Source organism: Labrus bergylta, chromosome 20 (genome assembly GCF_963930695.1).
Source record: "Labrus bergylta chromosome 20, fLabBer1.1, whole genome shotgun sequence".
Classification (NCBI taxonomy): Eukaryota; Metazoa; Chordata; class Actinopteri; order Labriformes; family Labridae; genus Labrus; species Labrus bergylta.
The window spans coordinates 935507-960314 of NC_089214.1; the positions used below are offsets into that span (position 1 = coordinate 935507).

Genomic DNA, 24808 nt, shown 5'->3' on the forward strand with positions numbered 1-24808 from the left:
AACATTGAACTGAACACATCTTTTGTCATAATAACCTGAATGTTTCCATTTAATGTTCATCATGGAAGCCAGCACCATTAAGGGAATCTAAAGAAAGATTTATCTGTCTAGTGGCTTCATTATCTGTAAAATAGTTACCACAATAAACAGAACACACATAGAAACTTTGAGCCTAAATACTTCAAACACTGATACTGAGCACGTTTTGTAAAAGTGTTGACCTATAATGACAAGTAAATACATGTCACAAACACATATGGACCAGTGCCCTGGTCGCCAAACAGGAACCAGAATCCAGTGGAAATCATCTGCTTTATAGTAAAAAAACTTTAATAATAGTATAAATTCTTCCTCTTTTTCATACCGTTGATGTTTTTTATAATCATATACAAAAACAAACTCTGTGATTTAAAATGTACTGTGAGGAGGTTTGATCTGCTGATGGAACAGACTGAAAGTAATCTGGATTTTTCTGGATGATTGGCTAAAGTCAATGAGACCAACAACATTATAAAGTCCTTTTGAAAGTCTTCATGTTTCCACCTGGTCGCTGTCACATGAGGAGAATCACAGGACGCTGTCCGGAAAATTCTCTACAGAAGAGATTCACACTGACTTGTAGTTTGTAGAGTTCAAAGAAAGCATGAGGAGTATTTTGTTAGGGATTACTGTACAGGACAAGATCAGTAAAGAGGTTTCACTTTGTCCACAGGGGGTGCCAAAACGGACACGTGATGAAAGTTCCTCACAGGAACTTTGAGTGTTTGAATCTAAGAATGATCAGGAAGAACAAAAACATGAATGAATCACAATCAAGTCCTTAAATGTTAGAATGAACAGATGATGATCACATCAGTGTGTTCATGTGGACAACATCACACATTCATGCATAAAGCTCACTGTCATCTACATTTACATTCTTTATTCAGATTGTGGTACTGCAGTTTGTCAGAGATCAGCTGTTCTTCTATGGCCTCAGCTCTGAAGTCCAACCCCTCCCATCTCAGAGAGCTGGACCTGAGTGGGAACAAGAAGCTGCAGGATTCAGGAGTGAAGCTGCTGTATGATTATCTGCAGAGTCCAAACTGCAGACTGGAAACTCTGAGGTCAGATCACTGACTGTGTCATTCATTTGTATCATTTCAATCCACATCCTCCATTGTTGCACATTTAAGGATTTATATATTTTCAGTATTTGTCTGAATGTAAATCTAAAATTATTTAGGAGATTTTTTATTTTTTTCACCTTCCTGAATAATTTAAAAGATTTGATGTGAAAATGTTTTTTTGACTATGTGAAGTAAAGTTGAACAACGTGCACATGAAGCCTCTGGTTTCCTCTGGTTCTGTTAAGAAGTGAAATCATGAAGACTTTTGATTCAATAATGTGTGATTTGATAAATGTACTAACACCACAGACCTGACTGAGATCAGCAGCCTGTTCTTCATCTGTGCACATGAACAGCTGTATGAATGTTGTGCTGACATTTGGAGGATTTAGATTTAGTGAATACACAATCAGAAATGATCTTCTAATAATTTAGAGAAAACTTTGTTCATCAGAACAAAGTGATGTTGACCTGAACACATGTGAGTGGATTATACATTATTATTGCATTATTATTTATTCTTCTTTTATTCTTTATTCAGATTGAGTGGCTGCAGTTTGTCAGAGATCAGCTGTTCTTCTCTGGCCTCAGCTCTGAAGTCCAACCCCTCCCATCTCAGAGAGCTGGACCTGAACTACAACAAGCTGCAGGATTCAGACGTGAAGCTGCTGAGAGATCTTGAGAAGAATCCAAACTCTGAGGTCAGTCTCTCAGTGTTCTTTAGTAAACCCTCCAAATATCCGGTCATAAATAGAGTTTAGATTCTTGTTTTTTGTTGGAGAAATCCTTTTCTGGGGTCTATACTACAAAGGCAGATCAACATAACCAGGGTTTATTTTTCTGTTATCTAGCTTCACTAACCCTGACATAAGAGATCGTGCTGAACAGTCACATGAAGCTGGTTATCAACCTGATAAGTAAACCCGGAGGGGGGGGATCTAGAGAAAAATCCATGGGGTGGCAAAGAGGTGGCATATAGATTTTAAAAGGTGGCAGAAATAAAGGCTGATTTAATCACCAGATATCATAAACTGCTGCTTAAAGAGTAAATGTCAGTCATTTAACCAGTGAGCAACAATTTCAATTTGAAATCAAACGATATTGAATCCATAGAAGCTTCATTATCACCATCATGTATGGCTGATGTACCTTTCTGGAAAGCTCTGGAAATGAAAATCAGCCGCTATTTAAGTTTCTTGTTGGTTTGGGTCCAGACATCAGAATCACACTCCTCTGAGTCAGATCACTGGAGATGGATGTAAGGCAGTTATTAACAATTCTGTCTGATAAGTTAAGCATTCAAAAACAAACAGGTTGTTGACTGAAATAATTTGATACATGTCTTTTTTTCGGTAACAAAGCTACAGAGGACAGTCCCTGGTATATATGATTATTAAACACACACATACACAACATACTGGTCATTACTTCTTTGAAGAGTAACACCTCAAACATATAGGCTAGGTGTTACCTAAAATAAAAATATGTAGCCTACAGTATATGCTCATTATATATGCACACTATTGATGACAAATAAAGAGTTTACATCATCTTAGATTAGAAATGTTTACTATAATTATGTTAACATTTTTGAGGGCGTTGATACTTGCACTCTGAGCAGCTTATTTACATTCTCATCTTAATCATTTAAAATCATTTGAGATGTTTACCTCACATTTGATGCCAACCTGCTAAGCTATTATTGACATGTAATGATTAGAGTTAGAGAATAAGTTTAATGATTTTATGTCACCATTAGTTAATTGAGATATTAGGTCTACTTATATAGGCTGTACATTTTTAAATAGCCTACAGTTAATGGACAGTGTTTTTTCAGTCTCTGTTAAAGGATAAAGGATATCTGTACCAAATAATCATTCACTTTAAGGACTAAATGTAAAATCATACAGGACACATGAAGTGTTTGTCGCGCTCTCTCTCTATCAGCTCACAGAGCTCCACCATCAAGAGATCTGATTGGTCAGGGGGTGGAGATTTTCACAGGTTGTTCTCCAACATAACCTGCTCTGGAGCAGATAGATTGATTCAGCCCCTGGGGTAAATTTGGGAGTATCCCGTAGCTCACACATAGAAGTTCAAACATTGAACAAACAGTGAAGATGAAATGAACAGATCATTAAAACAGTAAAAGTCTCTGCAGTCTGTTGTGGATTTTTCTGTTGGTAATGAAAGATCTCAAGTCAAAGTATTTTGTCTTTGTGTATTTTATTGCATATAGTAAAGAGTTCTTTTGCAAAAGGGGTAATCAGCTACAAAAGTAACATCAGTCACAAGTGCATCAAAGATTTCACAAGGTGTAGGTAAATTACATAGACATGAGTAATACATCGTCATTGGTTTCAGCTTGCCCTAGTGACTACGCCTTCTGCTTGTTTGCCTGGTGATTTATCTAACACCAACAGAAACTCCTTTGTTCGGAGGGCACTGATTTAGGATCATGCTGTACCCAGATACTGAGGAGTGTTCCTGTTGGAGATACAGACCAAGGCCATACAGAGAAACAGTTTCTAATTGCTAAATGACGCACAAACATCCTAATCTTTTAAGGTCAAACGAAGACGACAGACAGATAGTATTTTTCCACTCCAAGTCCTAAATAGTTGTTATTATTTCACCAATCCCCGGGGTGAGAGAGTGTTCAGGAGAAAGAGGAGGAAAGGCAGGCAGTGACGGTTTACCCACAGCTCCAATCATGAGCTGCTACCGTTAACCTGTGTGTTATGAAGCCTAATGTCTGTGGGGACAAAGGATCTCCTGACCTCTCAGTCCTGCAGGGCAGTGAAATGAACCGTCCACTGCAGAGACTTCTCTGACCTGCCATGAAGTCGTGGAGAGGATGGCTAACGTTGTCCAATATAAGCTGTCCTCTCCTCCAAATGTGTCTCTCCACCTCGATCCTCAGTGAGTCCAGACGCCTGCCTCAAACAGAACCAGCCTTTTTTATCAACCTATCAAGCTGCTTATTAGGAACTCTTTCTAGTTTTGTTCAGGTTGCAGGGATCACAAAGACCTGATCTTCAGAGCATGAAGAGAGATGAAACTTCTGTCTCTGTAAGAACGTTGTTAGCAGCTCATTCTGTGAACACTTTGAGGTGGATGTAAAAATATGTTGTGGATTGTTTTATTAAAGTCAGACACAGTCACTCCCTCACAGAAACACTAGAGCTTCTTCCTAAAGTTCATCTCTTTCTGAACGTTCAAATGTTCAAATGTCTTTCAAATGTTTTCTGCTCAGGTTTCTATCTAACAAACACTGTGTGGGGTCAACCAAAGCCTGGAGGTTCTTTTGTTCTCTGAGGAGAAATTCACCAGAGAACTTGATTTATTAGAAATACAGTAAAGTACAAATCAACATGGAGTGTTAAATCATCAGCCCCTTTTATACAGCCTGTTCAAGACGGGACTGTTACACCTGGCTGTCTGTATGAAAGTCATGGAGGCCATGTTGTTCTGCAGCTGAGCCGTCAGCAGAGGGAGTAACAGGTGTGTGTGTCTGAGTGTGTGTGGACATGAAGCTCCCATAACTCAAAGTAAAATCACACACTCAGACACCAATATGAAACTGTTCAGTGTTAAAGTACAAAGGTGGTGTGAGGGCGGTGCTTTGTTACAGCGCTGTGGGGGAATCTGATGACGGGAGTCTGTGTAGAAAATGATTTCTGTGATCTCTCTTCTCTCATTAGCTGGGATCATGATGATGATGATCTCTGACAGAATGTGAGCGATCAGGATGCTGGTGGTGAAGAGAGGAGCAGCTGTGTCCTGATGATCCACAGAGAATGAACCTCCACCATTTTAAGATTTAAGATTAAGATTTACTTTTATTTCAGTTTTTACACTCTGTAGTCATGCAACACACACATAGGCTGAAATATACACACATGCAGAAACAGGATGCTATGGACATGCACTAAAGGACTTAGTGACGGTGACGGGGAGGGGGTGATCTGGCACCTCTACACCGCACCGGGACTTGAACCAGCAACCAGGTTCCCAACCCAAGTCCCTACAGACTGAGCTACTGCCGCCCCTAATCTTGTGGGTGGAGAAGCTCTGAAAGCTGAGGAGAGCTTCATCCATCAGGGACTGACAGAGGAATCACACTAAAGTTTATTTCAGTTTTATATCTAATGAATTTGTTCTCCACACATTACAGGAGTGGAAGGTCAAACATGAAACAGCTGGTAGAAATGTTAAGAGATCAAAGTCTACCAAGAAATGCTGCAGTTATTCTTCTCATGTGATGATTATTTTGATTCTATTTCTTACAAAAAGTACAAACCAGAACTTGATCATATATGTATTAAAGTAATCTTCTCTTTAAAGCCTCTTTAAAACATGCCCTGCTCTCTTAAAATGTCCTGACCTCATCAGGCTGAGCTGCATGTGTGAACAGGAAGTGTCCTTTCACACTAATTATCAACACACTGCGTGTTGGCTCCAGAATTTGTGTTTGACTCTGATGATTAAAAAACTATGTTTATACGTTTCTCTTCTGGTCGACATCGTGCATCAACTGCATGAGATGTTAAGATCGATGGTCGCTCAATGAGTCAGGTTTCTGAGGTCACATATCGAGGTCTACTGCTGGATTCTTGTCTGACATTCCAGTTATAGTCTGAGGAATAATCCCGGTTTCACCATTATTTAACCACACTGTAAATAGACACTTTATTTATTTTCTAGTCTTCTGACTGCTAAAAGCGCTTTTACACATTTATACGCCGCCGACGAAGCAGCGGGAGCAACTTGGGGTTAAGTGTCTTTTCACACATCGGACATGTGGCTGCAGCAGCTGGGGATCAAACACTCGACCTTCCTGTTGAGACGGCTGAGCCACAGCCATCTCTCCCTTCTGAAGCTTTGTGAAAAATATATATAGTTGGCTTTTTTCACTTAGACTGTCACTACCTTTTGAAGCATAAATGATAACTGAACAGTGATAATAAAACATAATGAACTTCAGGACACAGAGTTTGTGTCTCTTGTTTTCACAATCGCTTCTTTATTGCCAAATAGGCTACATTTACACATACAAGGAATCTGACCTGGTGTTTTAGTGCTAAACAATTAGCAAAGGACATAAAGCAAAAACCGCAACAATTTAAATTAAAGCTGCCTAAATAAATATTTATTCTTAAAGATGGAGTCGGTAGAAATGTTGGCTGCAGCTTGTAAACACAACATTCAAATGTGGCCCCTCCTCCTGGGCTCATCGCCCCCTGCAGGACGTAGTGTGTACATTTACTGCTTGTAGCTACACTGCAAGCTAGCACACAAGCTAACCTGCCTGTCCAACAGGAAGTAGACCAACTCCACGTCCACGGGTAAAAGACAACACAAGGTTCACCCTCGTTTTAGAACGAGCTTTATCCACTTGGTGCCTTGCCTCACTGCTATTGGTTAAAACTACAGCAGCCATGGCAACGACATTGATTGACATATTTAAAGACAAGTCAGTGTTGTTAGCATGGTGTGTTGTTTTGGTTAAACCCGGGACATATTAGTGATTTATAGATATTTGTGGGGACTCAGGACTCAGAGCTTGTAAACGGGTCCCGGGTCAAATCAGGACGTGTGGTGGTCACCCTATTAATGCTAACTGTTGCCAATGCGTTAGCTTGTTGCACGGCTCCAAAAGAAGAAGTGCAGCTTATACAGCAGTTTTTAAAGAATACAGCTGAAACATATCCACCTCCATTCAGCACACACTATCTATACTGTACCATAAAATAAAGCAGAACATAACAAAGTGTTTTCTTGAAGCATTTATTGGAAAGAGTCCTTAAAAAATGAACATGTCTTTGATATCTCTACGTTTCCACCTTTCAAACAACCAATAGAACAAATACTGAAGGAAACATCAAATGATGAACACCGGGATGAGAAATCTTTTACAAAAACACCCACGAGAGGTGGACACTCTGTCTCCTCTCTACTGAAGACGTCTCTCTCTTCTAGTCGTAAATAAGTGTCCTCTGAACAGACTGACCTTCACCTGTTCATGTATATTCTTTATGTACATTCTCCTGGAACAATAAAATAAAAACGTTTGCAGGAGTGAAAGTAGAGCTCACCTCTGATCTTTCCAGCCAGTTGCAGATGAAAGATGCTCTTTCTTCCATGGAGGCGTAGGATAAGATATTATGAAATATTTAAGTGGATTGAAAATAGCATGCTCCTCCAGGCTGTGTGTTGAGTCCCCAAAACCCCCAGACATGAAATGATATACATGATAATCTAAATATGGTGTAAACACATGGGTGACTCTGTGTGTGTGTGTGTGTGTGTGTGTGTGTGTGTGTGTGTGTGTGTGTGTAACTATAGTTTGGAAAATTAAATACGAAGTCTCACAGCCAAGATTTCATCCATATTTGGGCCTGATGGATTATGTAACTTTTTCTCTTGGATCTTGAGCTCTCCTCCAACGAGGAAGCACAAATACAAGTTATTCAAAGCCCAAAAGGAAGATGGCAGCACGTGTCAAATCTCTAGTTAAATATTTATTTTAAATAATCACTTTTGCAAAATAGAGCAAATGACAGTAAAGCCTGACAGACACAACATGGCAGTAAAGTGGATTTAGCACCACAGACAGATTCAACACATGGACAATATAATGGTGAGAAAGTGAAAATACAGATTCTTACCAAATGTTCTGTCAGCCAGGGCAGGTGAGGAGCAGAGGCTGACCGCCAATGCAGCGACGAGGACGGGACACCACCGTGAATCCATACCGCTCCTGCCTGTGTTCATTGCGGTGCTAATCCATCTCTTAACCCCGCTAGAAACGCGTGTTTTACCGCCGCCCCAGGTGTGAGCTGCTCGGTGGAGACTCTCGGATTAAACACGCATGTTTTGAGGGGGGGGGAAGCGCGACAGCAAAAACAGAAATTGGTTAAAAGGCAACACAATTCAGGCGTTGTTTCAGCACCACAAACAGCAAGCAGCCTCACGGAGGAGCCCCTCCTAAGTTTGTGACGTCAAACACACATGGTGAGGAGGGACGATGTGTTCAGCATGCAACAGCGCCGGTGAGGATGGATGGAAGGATGAAGGAAGGATGGAGGATGGATGGAGGAAAGAAGGTAGTATGTAGAAAAGATGGAAGAAGGATGGATGAGAGATGAATGGAGGAAGGAAGGTAGTAAGGAAGGAAGGATAAACGATTGATGGAAGAAGGAAGGAAGCATGAGTGGATAGATGGATGCATGAAGGAAGGATGGAGGATAGATTGAGGAAGGGAGGGAGGATGGAAGGATGGAGGAAAGAAGGTAGTAAGGAAGGTAGGATAGAAGATTGATGGAGGAAGGAAGGATGAGTGGATGGATGGATGCATGAAGGAAGGAAGGAAGGAGGATAGATTGAGGAAGGAAGGATGGATGATGTATGAAGGAAGGATGGAGGATAGATGGAGGAAGGATGGATAGATGCATGAAGGAAGGATGGAGGAAAGAAGGATGGATGGAGGAAAGAAGGTAGTAAGGAAGGATGGATAGAAGATTGATGGAGGAAGGAAGCATGAGTGGATGGATGGATGCATGAAGGAAGGAAGGATGGAAGATAGATTGAGGAAGGAAGGATGGCAGAAGGATGGATGGATGTATGTATGAAGGAAGGAGGAAGGAAGGATGAGGATAGATGGAGGGAGGATGGATGGATGCATGAAGGAAGGATGGAGGAAGGAAGGATGGATGGATGCATGAAGGAAGGATGGAGGAAGGAAGGATGGATGGATGCATGAAGGAAGGATGGAGGAAAGATTGAGGAAGGATGGATGGATGCATGAAGGAAGGATGGAGGAAGGAAGGATGGATGGATGCATGAAGGAAGGATGGAGGAAAGATTGAGGAAGGATGGATGGATGCATGAAGGAAGGATGGAGGATAGATTGAGGAAGGAAGGATGATAGATGCATGAAGGAAGGATGGAGGATAGATTGAGGAAGGAAGGATGGATGCATGAAGGAAGGAAGGATGGAGGATAGATTGAGGAAGGATGGATGGATGCATGAAGGAAGGATGGAGGATAGATTGAGGAAGGATGGATGGATGGATAAATGCATGAAGGAAGGATGGAGGATAGATTGAGGAAGGATGGATGGATGCATGAAGGAAGGATGGAGGATAGATTGAGGAAGGATGGATGGATGGATGGATGGATGCATGAAGGAAGGATGGAGGATAGATTGAGGAAGGATGGATGGATGGATGGATGGATGGATGGATGCATGAAGGAAGGATGGAGGATAGATTGAGGAAGGATGGATGGATGCATGGCAGAGGAGACAGGTGAAGCCTCCTAAACGAGCAATGACAGCAGAAAACAGCAGAAAATAACTGAAATAAGCCGATTGATGAATCTGAGTATCTTGAGAGAAAATGTAAACATACGACTCCAGATGTGGATTCATGAGAGATGCATGATCACATATGACTCCCATCACAGCTGAAGAAATATTCAAGTGCTCAGTGTTTGCCCGGCCCTCGTGTGTCATTATTCATCTGGCCACACGAGGGTGCCAGCGTGCAGCTCTGTCCAGGTCTGGCAGGACGAAATGACTGAGGGGCTCTTAAAAATTCCAAGAGGGCATTTTCCCCCATAAAATGAAATAAATAAATGTAGCTTACTGACACATGAGCCCAGGGAGGAAGTCAGGGTGCTGAGGGTGCTGAGGGTGCTGAGGGTGCTACAGCGTTGAAGTGAAGTGGGTTTACAGCGTGAGAGGGAGAGACGAGCGAGAGTGATGGGCGGTACAGTTACACTCAGAGGTGAAGTGTAACCATGGTTACTAATGCTGTTATCTCCTCACTTTTAATTATTTAAATATTGTAAATAGTGTAATAAATTACAATTACAAAAAAACAATATCACAATGTAAATCAAGTGAGATTAAATAACTAAATAACATACAGTACATAAAGAACAAATGAAAGACAGTAATATACAGAATATAAAATAAACCAATGAAGACACATTTAAATAGTTAAATCATTATTTAAATAGTGAAATCATTATTTAAATAGAGGGAGAAAGGTTTTATTATAATGCAGACTTTTGTTATATTTTCTGTTGTTAATTTAAAGTAGTGATTTCAGTCGGGACTTTAACTCTAGATTAAAGATGTATTAAATTAATCCACGCTCGTTTGTTTTGATTTGGAGGCGCACATGAAGTGACGATTTGATTTACATTTAATTTCGCACTGCATTGAAAGGATTCATCCGATCCATACTGCATGAAACCAGGAAGTTAGTATCCATACTGAAATGTTCAGTATACTGAGGTGGACCCAAAAAATGACCACTGAATGACCACGAGGGTTCAGTCTACTGAAACTCCTACTGAAAAGTACTGACTACTGAACTGTGGATATTCAGGAAGGGCCAATGTTTTTTTTACATTTGGTCTGCAGTACTCATTTTAAACACTAGGTGTCAGAGTTGCTCCTTTAAAGTGTCACAGACTCATCTCTGCTGTACAGCTGTAGATCGACTCTAATCTGGACAGGTCTGATGTTTTTAATGATACACATTCTTACTCCTGCTCGGGTCATCAACATTTTCTTGGTTCAGTTCTAGTTTTTAATTGTACATGTTTAATGTTGATCTCTGTAGAGGTTTCTTTAAATCACGTGTTGTCAGATGCAACAAAAGTTTCATGTTTGTGTCTCTAGCTGCTACTGGACGCTCTGAATTTCTCTCAGGGTCAATAAAGTATCTATCTATCTATCTATCTATCTATCTATCTATCTATCTATCTATCTATCTATCTATCTATCTATCTATCTGACGGTCCGTCTGTCAGTCCAGTCCTCCATTCCTTACAGCTTAAAGTCATGCATCACTGACGTATTTCTTCTATATTTGAACAAATAAGCTGAATAAGTCTTACTTTTCAAAAGTCCAACAAAAGCCCAAAAGGAGAAACGAAAAGGAACCACGAGGAGACACAAAACATAAAGAGAGGCAGAAACACAGAGACTAATCACAGAGGGCAATCAGACACAGGTGAGACTGACGAGACACAGGTGAGACTGACGAGACACAGGTGAGACAGACGAGACACAGGTGAGACTGACGAGACACAGGTGAGACAGACGAGACACAGGTGAGACTGACGAGACACAGGTGAGACTGACGAGACACAGGTGAGACTGACGGGACACAGGTGAGGACAATGAGTGCAATCAAAAAGGGAGGAAGTAACCCGAGACCAGAAACTTCAAAATAAAACAGGAACTGAACAAAAATAAACTTGATATTCAAATAGAGTTAGAAATCACTTTACATTTGAACTCTTCCTCAAGAATCATGATGTTCAACAGAATCAGAGGAAAAGCATCTCATTCTCTTTCATTCATTTGGTGTTTTGTGAAATGAGGGGAGTGAGGTATCCAGTGTTAATTCTTCAAACATTTTATTAGAGTCCTCTTTCCTTTAATGACACACTAAACAGAGCACTTGTCTCCTTTCCTTGTTAATCAATGAAGTCATTTTCAAAGCCACACAGCCTGATCTGCGTAATCTTCAGGCAGCGGTGGAACTGCTGACAACAACTATGGGCCACAAGAACCTTTTAGTTCTTTGAAGAGAAGTCCCTGGAACTTTTAGTTCTGGGGACCGTTGGTGGAAAAGGGGTTTTTCTCTCCAGCCTCGAGGCCGCTCGGTTCCCATCAAACTGTCAGTGATTGCAGGTCAGCACAGGTCCTATACAGATGAGCTGTGAGCCAGAGGGTCTTAAAGTAATATCCATGGACTGTGACGAGCAAAGGATCATATCTTATATCTCTTCACACACAAACCAACAGATCCTCACAGGAGCTTCAAATGTCTCTAAATCAAAATAAAACACGACTGAGAGCTGAGCACAACTGGATCCCACACTGAACTTTTGAACCCAGCTGATTTCCTGTAAATGGAGGAGGAGGGGCAACACTAACCACATGATCCAGGCTCATGAGAGGAGGTGGGACGGTGGAAGTGTTCAGTCAGTAAATACTCCATTTTGAATAGACAGCAGCAGAGAACTAAAGAGTGAAGCGGGGTGAGTGTTTATTCAGAGTTTTTATATCTTCACTTCTTTAGTCTCAGTTTTCTCCTGAGAACTGAACACAGAGAGTTTCAAATGAAGTCACGCTCGCCTCTTCTCTCAAGGTTAATTTCATCTAAACTACATGAGCTCGTGTACCGCTTGCAGCTAGTCTGTTTTAAAGGCCCGTCTTTATTGATTTCTGTGAAATGAAATTATGTCTCACTGTAAAGGAGAGCTACGGCCCGCTGGACACATCCTCTCAGCGCAGTTCATAATCCTAAACTAGGATCATATATCCCTTGTTATGTGAGATTAATGTGACTTGTGTGAGTGTGTATGTGTGGCATTCGATCAAACTGCTTTCTTTTGTTTCTTGTGTTTTGATCTCTCAGTGAGTGTTTCTGTTTTTTCCTCTCAGACTTCAGATCAGAACATGGACGTGTGTTTAGAGGAAGCGGAGGACGAAGCAGAGTCTCCAGACATAAAGTAAGCCTCCTGACAAAGAAACAAACCTGGAAACCTTCTCATCATCTACAGCTGTAGCCCTTTTTTGTATTTACAGCTTCTTTTACAGCATTATCACTAGAGAGTTGATCAAAGATTCATAGAAATATAAAACTTGTTGGTTTTTTCAGATTTGAGTGGAGCAGACAGAGAGCAGAGTCTCAGTGTTTCCTTGTAGGGTCGCTCAGTCACCTTGTAACGCTGTAATCTAATCTAAGAGGACTCTTACAAACCTTTGGACCTGCTCCTTATCCTCCTACTTCTCATTAGTACGTTTATTACCAACAGAAGATGTCGCTCAGCACGGCCCCTGTTTCAAAGAGTTTGTTATTGTCTCCGTTTAGTCTTTTCCATCATCATCTGATATGATTCTGTGTGGTCATGGTCATACAGAAGCAGAGAAACTGAGTGAGTTGAGGAAAAGTAGACATGGTGTGCTCTAAAATTAGAAGACAGCTCATTCTCCCCACAAGCAGTTTAAAAAGTAGACCTTTTATTTTTCAATGTAAATAATCCTCGTCAGTCATGTTCCTTTGATCGTGGGATGGCCAGACTCATGATTCAAATAATATAATTTGTGCAGCTATAGTATAAAGACCCTCCTGCCAGGGACCATGATGTGTTCAGGTTCAGGTTGTGTCAAAATCAAGGACTGCCTTTGATGCAGACTTGACGTCTGTGCCCTGTTACTGCTGATCCACCACAATGTAATTCAAAATGTTTCACCACGTCTAACCTCAGTTCAAAGGCCGACTAACCCGAGCCCAGCTGTCTGAAGTGACAGTGAAACAGTCGATGACAGGATCAGACTCTGTGAAGAAGCTGCACATGATGTTCAGTCTGCTTTAATAAAAAAAACTGCACACAGATCATTAATGTTACAAAAGACAGTGAGAGAGAAAATGTTGTTCTTTAGTCTTTATGAAAGCAGGAGGCTTAAAACACAAGAAACAATCATCTGACTGCAGACTATGAGCTGAATACAAAGAAGGCGTTACCTGCTCTCTATGATCATCTGAGTGTTTAGATCGTGTTTAATAAATCTTCATTTTTCTTCAAATCAGTCAACGATCAGTTTAGTTCTAAAGACATGTCTTCACAGGGGGACGAAGAGGACTCATGTTATAGAGGAGCAGCCGTCCTGTCCTGTGTGTCAGGACGTCCTGAAGGATCCCGTTTCTACCAGCTGTGGACACTGGTTCTGCAGACAGTGCATCACCTCATACTGGGACCAGTCTGGTTCACCACGAGACTCGTCCTGTCCTCAGTGTGGAAAAAGATCCAGAACAGGACCTGGACTGCAGACAGTCAGTCAGAGCAGCACTGAACAAAGTAAGACTGTACACCTTTCTGCTTCTGTGATCTCCTCCTAAAACAGGACTTTTATTGGTAAATGTAAAAAGTATAGAAATTAAAACTCTTTTTTACTTCTTTTACAAAAACATTTGAAAACAATAATCAGATTCTATCATTCTCTCTTTCAGTTGATAGAGGTCTGCAGGAGGTTACAGATGAACATAAGGTCAGTCTGAGGAGGAGATGTGAACGTGTGACTGAAGGAAGTGATGAAACAGGAAGTAGAACCCTCCTCAACAGGATCTACACTGAGCTCTACATCACAGAGGGACAGAGTGAAGAGGTGAACACCCAACATGAGGTGAGACAGCTTGAGACAGACTCTAAAAAGAAGACCCTCCATGAGACTCCAATCAAGTGTCAGGACATCTTTAAAGCCTTACCCGACCAACAGAACCAAAAGACAGAAGCTCAACCCGACCAACAGAACCAAAAGACAGAAGCTCAACCCGACCAACAGAACCAAAAGACAGAAGCTCAACCCGACCAACAGAACCAAAAGACAGAAGCTCAACCCGACCAACAGAAACCCATCAGAGTGGTTCTGACAAACGGGGTCGCTGGTGTTGGTAAAACCTTCTCAGTACAGAAGTTCACTCTGGACTGGGCAGAGGGCTCAGAGAACCAAGAGCTCAGTCTGGTGATCCTGCTTTCATTCAGGGAGCTGAACTTGATCAGAGATAAGGAGTACAGTCTTCTTGAGGTGCTCTGTGTTTTCCATCCAACATTACAGAAGGTCACAGCAGAGACGCTCGCTGTCTGTAAACTGTTGTTTATCTTTGACGGCCTGGATGAAAGCAGACTGTCATTGGACTTCACAAACAGGAAGGTTGTTTCTGATGTCACACAGAAGTCATCGTTAAACACACTGTTCACAAACCTCATCAAGGGGAATCTGCTTCCCTCAGCTCTCATCTGGATAACTTCTCGACCTGCAGCAGCCAATCAGATCCCTCCTTCATGTGTTGACAGGTTTACAGAAGTACGAGGCTTCACTGACGCCCAGAAGGAGGAGTACTTCAGGAGGAGGTTCAGTGATGATGAAGATCTGTCCAGCAGAATCATCTCACACATCAAGACATCCAGGAGCCTCCACATCATGTGTCTGATCCCGGTCTTCTGCTGGATCACTGCCACAGTTCTGGATCACATGATGAGCAGAGAGCAGAGAGGAGAGCTGCCCAAGACCCTGACTGACATGTACTCACACTTCCTGCTGGTTCAGACAAAGAGGAAGAAGAACAAGTATGGTGAGGGACTTCAGATGAGTCCACATGAGCTGATGGAGGCTGACAGGGAAGTTCTTCTGAAGCTGGGGAGGCTGGCGTTTGAACATCTAAAGAAAGGAAACATCATGTTCTACCAAGAAGACCTGGAGCGTTGTGGTCTGGATGTCACAGAGGCCTCGGTGTACTCAGGAGTTTGTACAGAGATCTTGAAAACAGAGTGTGTGATCCTCCAGAAAACAGTCTACTGCTTTGTTCATCTGAGCGTTCAGGAGTTTCTGGCTGCAGTCTACATGTTCCACTGTTTCACCAACAAGAACACAACAGTTCTGAAGGCTTTTCTGGGGAAAAAATATGTAGATTCAACCCTTGATGTTCTCCTAAATGAAGCAATGAAGAAATCCATGAGGAGTAAAAATGGTCACCTGGACCTGTTTGTTCGCTTCCTTCATGGACTCTCTTTGAAGTCAAACCAGAGACTCTTAAGAGGCCTGATGAGTCAGACAGACAACAGTCTAGATATGATCCAAAGAGTCATCAACAACCTGAAGAAGAATAAGACCAATATCTCTCCTGACAGAAGCATCAACATCTTCCACTGTCTGACGGAGATCAACGACCTCTCAGTCCATCAGGAGATCCAAGAGTTCCTGAAGTCAAAGAACATATCAGAGAAGAGACTCTCTGTGATCCACTGCTCTGCTCTGGCCTACATGCTGCAGATGTCCGAGGAGGTTTTGGATGAGTTGGACCTGTATAAGTACAACACATCAGAGAAGGGACGATTGAGACTGATTCCAGCTGTGAGGAACTGCAGGAAGGCAAAGTAAGTCCAGATGTTTAGCGCATTATAATTGTCATGTACTAATTTACTTATTTTAATAAAAACTAAACAATATCCTCACTGTTCACAAAATAGTGTTCCACTGTTAATGTTCAGGAGAAATAGTCAGTCATAGTTATTTTCACACGTGAAGATTTTTTTACTTTTTGCCCTGAGTTCAAAAATAGATTTGATACAGTAGTTTTTTTTGTGAACACATTTAAGAGGGAATTCCCAAAGAAATGACTGAGATGGCTGATAGTGTAATCACAAGCATCATCTCTAAAATCTCAGCCGGTAGATCATAGAAAAACTGTTCTGGAAGGAGATCCTTAACCTCACTACATTTTATTCTTTGCTGATTTATTTGATTTCTGGATCATTCTGCAGCAGTCACTGTATTTTCCCGTTTATAGAAGAGAGCCAGACGGCACGAGAATGAGATCCTCCTCCTCTAGAGTTACTGTTCAATGAGTTTCAAATGGTTTTCTAATCCTGAATAGATCACACTTTAGGTCACAGACTATAGACATGATGTCATCCTCAATAAAACTACATTTGTTTCCATTCATCTGCAACATTTAGTGAATGATTGAAAGATGAAAAATGTGCAGGTTTGAAAACGAGTGATGAGACTTTTTGTGTCAGTGACAGATTCTACTGATGTGTAAAGTTAAGACCAAAAAGGACATGTGAGATGTATATATCAAACGCTGCTTTTGAGTCATATTTCTCTGTTATATGTGTCACAACAGACTTTATGACTGTGGACTCTCAGAGACTCACTGTGACGTCGTGGCCTCAGCTCTGAAGTCCAACCCCTCCCATCTCAGAGAGCTGAACCTGAATAACAACGTGACCCTGAAGGATTCAGGAGTGAAGCTGCTGTGTGAGGGACTGCAGAGTCCAAACTGCAGACTGGAAACTCTGAGGTCAGATCACTGACTGTAATATATATATATGTCTGTAATAGAAACTGTGTTTGAATGTATTAAAGGTTAGCAGCTTGAGATGCATCGTCTCATCTTTAAGGGGGTCCTAACACAAATATAAAGTAATACAGAAACATCCAAAACAGCATTACTTAACAGACACACTTACAATCACACAAACACAGACAGATATGAAATATATGATGGGATAGTTTTCTGCTTGAAGAGCTAAAAAATAAACACAAAGGAGGAAGGTCAGTCAGAGAGTTTATCATTAGAACAAGTTTAGATTGAGTTTTTATAACGTTTCTATATCCTGTCAAAGTATTCCAGATTTAGGAATCATCTTCATGCAGAGATTTCTGATAATGTGGAGAAAAGTTTCAAACTCTTCATGAAGATGAAAAACAACGTGCACATGAAGCCTCTGGTTTCCTCTTGTTCTGTTAAGAATTCATCTTTTATTCTTTATTCAGATTGAGTCTCTGCTGGTTTTACTTTGTCCACAGGGGGCGCCAAAACGGACATGTGATGAAAGTTCCTCACAGGAGCTTTGAGTGTTTGACTCTAAGAATGATCAGGAAGAACAAAAACATGAATGAATCACAATCAAGTCCTTAAATGTTAGAATGAACAGATGATGATCACATCAGTGTGTTCATGTGGACAACATCACACATTCATGCATAAAGCTCACTGTCATCTACATTTACATCTTTTATTCTTTATTCAGATTGATTTGCTGCAGTTTGTCAGAGATCAGCTGTTCTTCTCTGGTCTCAGCTCTGAAGTCCAACCCCTCCCATCTCAGAGAGCTGGACCTGAGCTACAACTTGAAGCTGCAGGATTCAGGAGTGAAGCTGCTGTGTGATTATCTGCAATGTCCAAAGTGCAGACTGGAGACTCTGAGGTCAGATCACTGACTGTGTCATTCATTTGTATCATTTCAATCCACATCCTCCATTGTTGCATATGTCAGGATTTTTTATATTTTCAGTATTTGTCTGAATGTAAATCTTGGGAAATTTAATAATTGAGGAGATTTTTATTTTTTTCACCTTCCTGAATGATTTAAAAGATTTGCTGTGAAAATGTTTTTCTGACTATGTGAAGTAAAGTTGAACAACGTGCACATGAAGCCTCTGGTTTCCTCTGGTTCTGTTAAGAAGTGAAATCATGAAGACTTTTGATTCAATAATGTGTGATTTGATAAATGTACTAACATCACAGACCTGACTGAGATCAGCAGCCTGTTCTTCATCTGTGCACATGAACAGCTGTATGAATGTTGTGCTGACATTTGGAGGATTTAGATTTAGTGAATACACAATCAGAAATGATCCTCATTCAGAGAAAACTTTATTCATCAGGACAAAGTGATGTTGACCTGAACACATGTGAGTGGATTATACATTATTTTTATTCTTCTTTTATTCTTTATTCAGATTGATGAACTGCAGTTTGTCAGAGATCAGCTGTTCTTCTCTGGCCTCAGCTCTGAAGTCCAACCCCTCCCATCTCAGAGAGCTTGTCCTGAACTTCAACGACCTGCAGGATTCAGAAGTGAAGCTGCTGAGAGCTCTTGAGAAGAATCCAAACTATCGACTGGAGACTCTGAGGTCAGTCTGTCAGTGTTCTTTAGTAAACCCTCCGAATATCAGGTCATAAAGAAAATTTAGATTCTTATGTTTTGTCGGAGAAATCCTTTTCTGGGGTCTATACTACGAAGACAGTTCAACATACCCAGGGTTTATTTTTCTGTTATCTAGCTTCACTAACTCTGACATAAGAGATTGTGCTGAACAGTCACGTGAAGCTGGTTATCAACCTGATAAGTAAACCCAGAGTTTCAGAGAGCACGTTCACATAAAAGGGGCGGAGTTAGCTTCATATGACCTATCACAATCATCACAGAGTCTGCCGTCAGCAGATCGTCATATCTAACAAACTCTGAACAAACTATATTACTAATATGAAGAAGTTTAAGACAAACAGGCTCCCAAAGACTAAAGTTACACAGCTGCAGGAACAACTGGCAGAAAAAAGAAACATCAGAGAGTATTAATGTCCAAACTACGGCTTCAGTGTTAAAGTACAAAGGTGGAGTGAGGGTGGAGCTTAGTTACAGCGCTGTGGGGGAATCTGATGACGGGGGTCTGTGTAGAAAATGATTTAAGATTTCTGTGATCTCTCTTCTTCTCTCATTAGATGCAGGAGATGATCACTGACAGAATGTGAGCCATCAGGACGCTGGTGGTGCAGAGAGGAGCAGCTGTGTCCTGATGATCCACAGAGGATGAAGCAGCAGCTCCACTGTCACCGTCTCCACAGAATTAACCCTGAGTGTTCCTCCTGACGTGACAGAGTATCATCAGAGTTCATGGACTGCTCTGCTGCTGCTCCGTCCTGCTACACTCTCTGCAGACACACTGACACTCTTCTACACTCTACCACCTCCTCCACCTGGAATCTGCTTTCATTTGCTCTTTTCTTTTTCTTTTCTTCACAATATCTGGACACAAACCAGTCACCACCAAATTCTATTAATCAGAATTATACATTTAAAGACTTTAGTAAATATATTGATTTATTTTTCAGAGTCAACGAGAGCCCTGATTGAGTCATTAGTGCACTCCGCTCGCTCTGCCTCTCCCGTTACTGTTAACTGTGACACACGCATGCTTACGACATCCCTCCTGTAAACAATTATTTTCTGACCTCTCCTGTTAAATAATAACCTGTGCCGTGATGTAGGAAGTGCAGCTGTTTGTACCTGACCTGACCTGATAATCTGGTAATCATGCGTAACCTTCACCATAAACTCAGAGGCAGCCAATCATGGATCAGAATCTTCCTTAGTGATTCTGACTCCAGCCAATCCCTGACCAGGGATGTGTAGCCAATGAACAGCGCTCGTTCAGTGTGTGGAAATGCGCAAAAGCCTTAAGGGGAGTGGCCACACCCCCCAAAGTAAATGCAGATACACTGGGATCGTCTCAGTTCCCTTAATTGCATCCAATCATCCTCCACTTGCGTCTTAGTCCCTCCCACCAGAGATGCATGGAGAGACGTAAGGAAACGAAGCAGAGGAGAGAGGAACGAGGAAATGTGTTTTAAGAGACATGACGTCCATTTGTGATGATGACATCAGCTGACCACCGCTCAGCTGTCAGTCGTCTTTAACAGCTGTTTGTATTATTTCTAATCAAATACACACAGTAACAGTGTTTAGTCTCTTTACCTGATTACCGTTACCTGATAACAAACACCTGCACAAGAATGACCTGCTGTCTGCTAATAATATTAATAATAATAAATTAGATAGCTCAGACAGGTAGGGGGGGAGCCAGGTTGTGGAGGGCTTTGTAGGTGATGATGAGGAGTTTGAAGTGGATACGCTGGGGGATGGGGAGCCAGTGGAGGTCATAAAGGACGGGGGTGATGTGATCTCGGGTGCGGGAGTGTGTGAGGAGACGAGCAGTGGAGTTTTGAATGTATTGAAGTTTCTTGAGTGATTTGGATGGTGAACCATAGAGGAGACTGTTGCAAGAGACTGTCTAATCTGGAGGTGATGAATGCATGGGTGAGGGTCTCGGCAGCTGAGAATGAGAGTGATGGGCGGACGCGGGCGATGTTTCTGAGGTGGAAAAAGGCTCTTTTGGTGATTTGTTTAATGTGTTTGTCATAGGAGAGGGTTTGGTCGAAGATGACACCAAGGTTACGGATGTGGGGGGAAGGGAGCACTGTGGAGCCATCGATGGTTAGGGAGAAGCTGTTGGTGGATTTGATGAGGGATTTGGGGCCGATGATAATGACTTCTGATTTGTCGCAGTTGAGTTTAAGAAAGTTGATTTGAAGCCAGGATTTTATTTCTGTGATGCAGTCAGTGAGGATTGAGTGAGCGGCAGGAGTGATGACTTTGGTGGCGATGTGGAGCTGGATGTCGTCTGCAAAGCAGTGGAACTGGAGTCCATGGCGGCGGATGATGTGACCAAGGGGGAGCATGTACATGATGAAGAGGAGAGGACCTGAGAGGTGATTTATGGAGAGACCTGTAGAACAGACTAGATCCAGGATGTGACCGCGGTTGTGGGTGGGGAAGTTGACATGTTGAGTTAAGTTGAAGCAGTTCAGTATTTCGATGAATTCAGTGGTTATTGTTGAGTTTGTGGAGTCCAAGTGTATGTTAAAATCACCGAGGAGGATGGAGGGAGAGAGAGCACAAAGCTGGGTCAGGAAGTGAGAGAAGTCAGAGAGGAATGATGGGTTAGGCTTGGGAGGGCGGTAGACAACAGCCATGACCAGCTGTGTGGTGCCAGAGTGTTTAAAAGCCAGTGATTCAAATGAGGGAGCAGGAGGAAGGGAGATGAGGCTAGTTTTTATGTCCTGTCTGTGTATGACTGCAATGCCGCCACCTTGACCCTCAGTGCGTGTTCTGTCTATGTAAGTGTATCCATTAGGTGTGGTCCGTGGGAGTGGACTAGCAGCTAGCTTGTGGAGAACGACAGTTTTTCCAGCAAAGACTGAGAACAGCGGGCCAATAGAGTGTCCAGGAAGGGGCTACCAGTAGTGGTGGATCAGCCGATTTTGTCGACTACCAGAGGATCCGGTAGTCGGTAGTCGGGGGCCGAAGGTCTGAAGCTATAAAGTGAGATTTAACCTTTAGGATTAAACTGAGGTTAAATCATAAGACACAAGAGACGGAGGGATAGGTCAAAGTAATACAGCAATAATCAAGAGTAGTCGACACTTAGGCTTAGCTGGAGAAGCGGCGAACAAACACGCCAGCAACTCGACCTCAGTGCTTTTAGGGAAATGTTAATGTAAATATGGGAACATGCGCTTAGTCACAAAGTAAAATATCAATTTTACGATGTTCACCTTTATAGTTTAGTAACTTTTAATAGTAGTATCATTGCTAATTCACTCTTACATTAAAAAAACAAACACACAGACCATTTCTACACAAAGCTTTAATATTTGATTATTTATTAGTTATTAGTTTTTACTGATAATCTGACAGTGAACTCTGTTTTTTATAAACACTTAGGATGTCTCAGGATTATTGACAACAGGATGCAGAACATTTTCAAACTCTACGATCGGTAACGATCATGATGAATGTAAAACGTGTTTCTGACTGACTCCTCCCACTCTGTCTGACTCATTCTCATCATGATTAAATTAAAAAGAGCAAACAGTATGAGTGATCATGAAAATAAATATGAGCTGTTCTAATGATGACATAAGATATGGTGCTGAACGATATTGATATTATAGACTAATACTTCATATTTGGTTGTTACTCTTCATGTCAAACACTTCTTTAATCCCAGCTCATCACAGACTCTTTACAAACTGACACATGTTTACAGTCTGTTTGAAAGTCTGATGGTCCGTTTAGCCTCTTTTTAATGTCCGTCTTTTCTCCGTTATTAGTTTTTTCCAATTGCTAACACACTAAAATGAAATGCATAGCACAATTATTTAAACTGACACACAGAGAGCAAAACCTCTTCTCAAGTCTCCAAAAGTCTACACACATTTTCTGCTTTACACACATTTTGCAATTCAAAATGACACTTTTTAAATGCACTGAACACGGTTCTCTGTATAAGACACAACAATCTGACATAAAGTCACATGTTTGCCATTTCAAAACACTGCCATTCATAATGACACTACATGAGCTAATTGGCCAAACACCTCAATGGTTAATTGTTATCACTTCAATCAGGAAGTAAGCACTATGAAAAGACCACAAGTGAGTACCTTTTTTTTTACAACAATGGAAGACGTTGCAGAGAGAGGAAGAGGAAGAGGGAGGGTGAGAATGAGAGGGGGAGGAAGAGTGAGAGGTAGGGTTCGAGCTGGTAGAGGAAGAGTGAGAGGTAGGGTTCGAGCTGATAGAGGAAGAGTGAGAGGTAGGGTTCGAGCTGATAGAGGAAGAGTGAGAGGTAGGGTTCGAGCTGGTAGAGGAAGAGTGAGAGGTAGGGTTCGAGCTGGTAGAGGAGTTCATGGCCAAAGAAGAAAACAACTTTCAAATGAACTCAGAGCAACCTCAGTTGATCATGTCATCATGGGCTGACAATGTGAGACAGAGCGTACAGCCCAACTTGAGCCGTTTTACTGTCCTGGTATATGTAGCACTGACTTATTTGGTGAAAAAAATAAATGTTTCAACAGCATGTGTGTGTATGTCTGCAAATATTTCTGTGCATGTGAACAATCTGAAGAATTTTCTACAATTCTAACTATTTTTGTATAATGGAAAAGCATACTAAAGATGAGAGTGCTTTTCATTATGCCCAACAGTGTGTAGTTAGTTAGACAAAAATCTGGTAATATGAATGAAGTGTGTGCCATTTGGTGCAAAAGTTTGATTTTGATAATGCTACATGTAGTTTTGGTTGCAGTGCTTTTTGATTTTCCAGGATATATGAGGTATATTGCAGTTTGTGGTTTTGTGAATTGTGTTAAGTATTTTGATAAAACCAGCCTAGTTTGCAAAATTGGGTTTTAGCAATTGAAAAAAAACTGTAATGCACAGTATCTTCTGTTAACATGGCGTACTATACAAGGAAACTGTCTACTAGATGTTCTACATGTAGTGTAAATAGTGATATCAGTTCACACAGACTAAAATATTTTGTGCTTGCAAGAATTCCAGTTTCCAAACCTGAAAATTGAAAGGACCACATTTGAGAATTTTGGTAGATCGTCCTTTTATTAACAATTAAAACCCTTTATGCCACTTATATGTCAGTTCACAATTAAGACTCAGTAGCATTTCCCAAAATATAAGCACTTACAGTCCAATCAGTAATGTATGGCCCTAAAGCCATCTCCTGCTAAAGCAGAAACATTTTTTCTCAGCTATACGGAATATGTGGTAAGGGCTTCAGTATAGTCCATACTGCAGCTATAGCCCAGCTATTTTGTGGCTGCTGTAATCCATTTATTGTTCCACAGCCTGTTGTAGATAAACCTGAATGTATGGGTCACCGCATGAATCAATTGTTTGCCTGGCCTCCGGAAACACATTTAGCTCCCTGTCTTCAAGAAAGCAAATCCACAGTGCCTTGAACCAAACCTGCAAATTCAGACAATTATAGAATTACGAAAAGGTTTTTACCAAGATTTTAGAAATGTAGTTTGAAATGGCCATTGTTAATAAGATGTGTTTGCTTGTTGATCTACATAAATGTGAAAGTAAACAAAGGCAGGACAACTAGCCTATAAATTATGTTAAATACTATAATTTACAAAAATATACAATATTCCAAATATAGTTACCATAACGAGTGCAGTGCAATTTGTTATAATACAATATTCAGTTTATGATCATTTAACTCTGAGTTGATGTGGATTACCTGTGAGGCAACAAATAGAGTTCGTTTGGAATCCCTCCAGGACATGAGGCGAGTCTGGATGGTCGAATCCTGTGCTTGTTCCAGAGGTCCGAACATTCATCCGGGTCTTTCTGCAGAACATTACTGAAGCACAATCTCAGTAAGCACTGGTGTTCATGGCAACCGTTGAAGTGTCCAGAGTCTCTTAGGTCTCCAAACAGGTCCATCTAAAACTGAGATCTAGGAATACATTAAATGCAAAGTTTTCTTTTTTTTTTTTTTTTTTTGTGTTTTTTTTTTTACACACGAGGAGAAATGTTTAATTGATTGAATAATCCAGAGGGCTGAGATGAGGAATGTTATCAGCATTTTGAAGAGTGGTCTGAAAACAATAATTCATAATAGTGAATATTGAATAATTGATCTGATCACTAGGCAATACATAGTTACA

The 24808-nt window shown here is 41.2% G+C and overlaps 1 protein-coding gene across 1 annotated transcript in view; it reads left to right on the forward strand.

Annotated features, from left to right (window-relative positions):
- LOC110004548 (uncharacterized) overlaps positions 1-23193 on the forward strand; it is a 37032-nt gene extending 13839 nt beyond the window's left edge. Inside the window, exons 6-14 of the mRNA XM_065949147.1 lie at positions 930-1106; positions 1729-1810; positions 12583-12650; positions 13771-14000; positions 14153-16076; positions 16829-17005; positions 17739-17915; positions 18451-18628; positions 19220-23193. Coding sequence (XP_065805219.1) covers positions 930-1106; positions 1729-1810; positions 12583-12650; positions 13771-14000; positions 14153-16076; positions 16829-17005; positions 17739-17915; positions 18451-18628; positions 19220-19243 — 3037 coding nt within the window. The 3' untranslated portion in view covers positions 19244-23193. The remainder of the gene's footprint in view (positions 1-929; positions 1107-1728; positions 1811-12582; positions 12651-13770; positions 14001-14152; positions 16077-16828; positions 17006-17738; positions 17916-18450; positions 18629-19219) is intronic.
- Positions 23194-24808: the final 1615 nt, after the last annotated feature.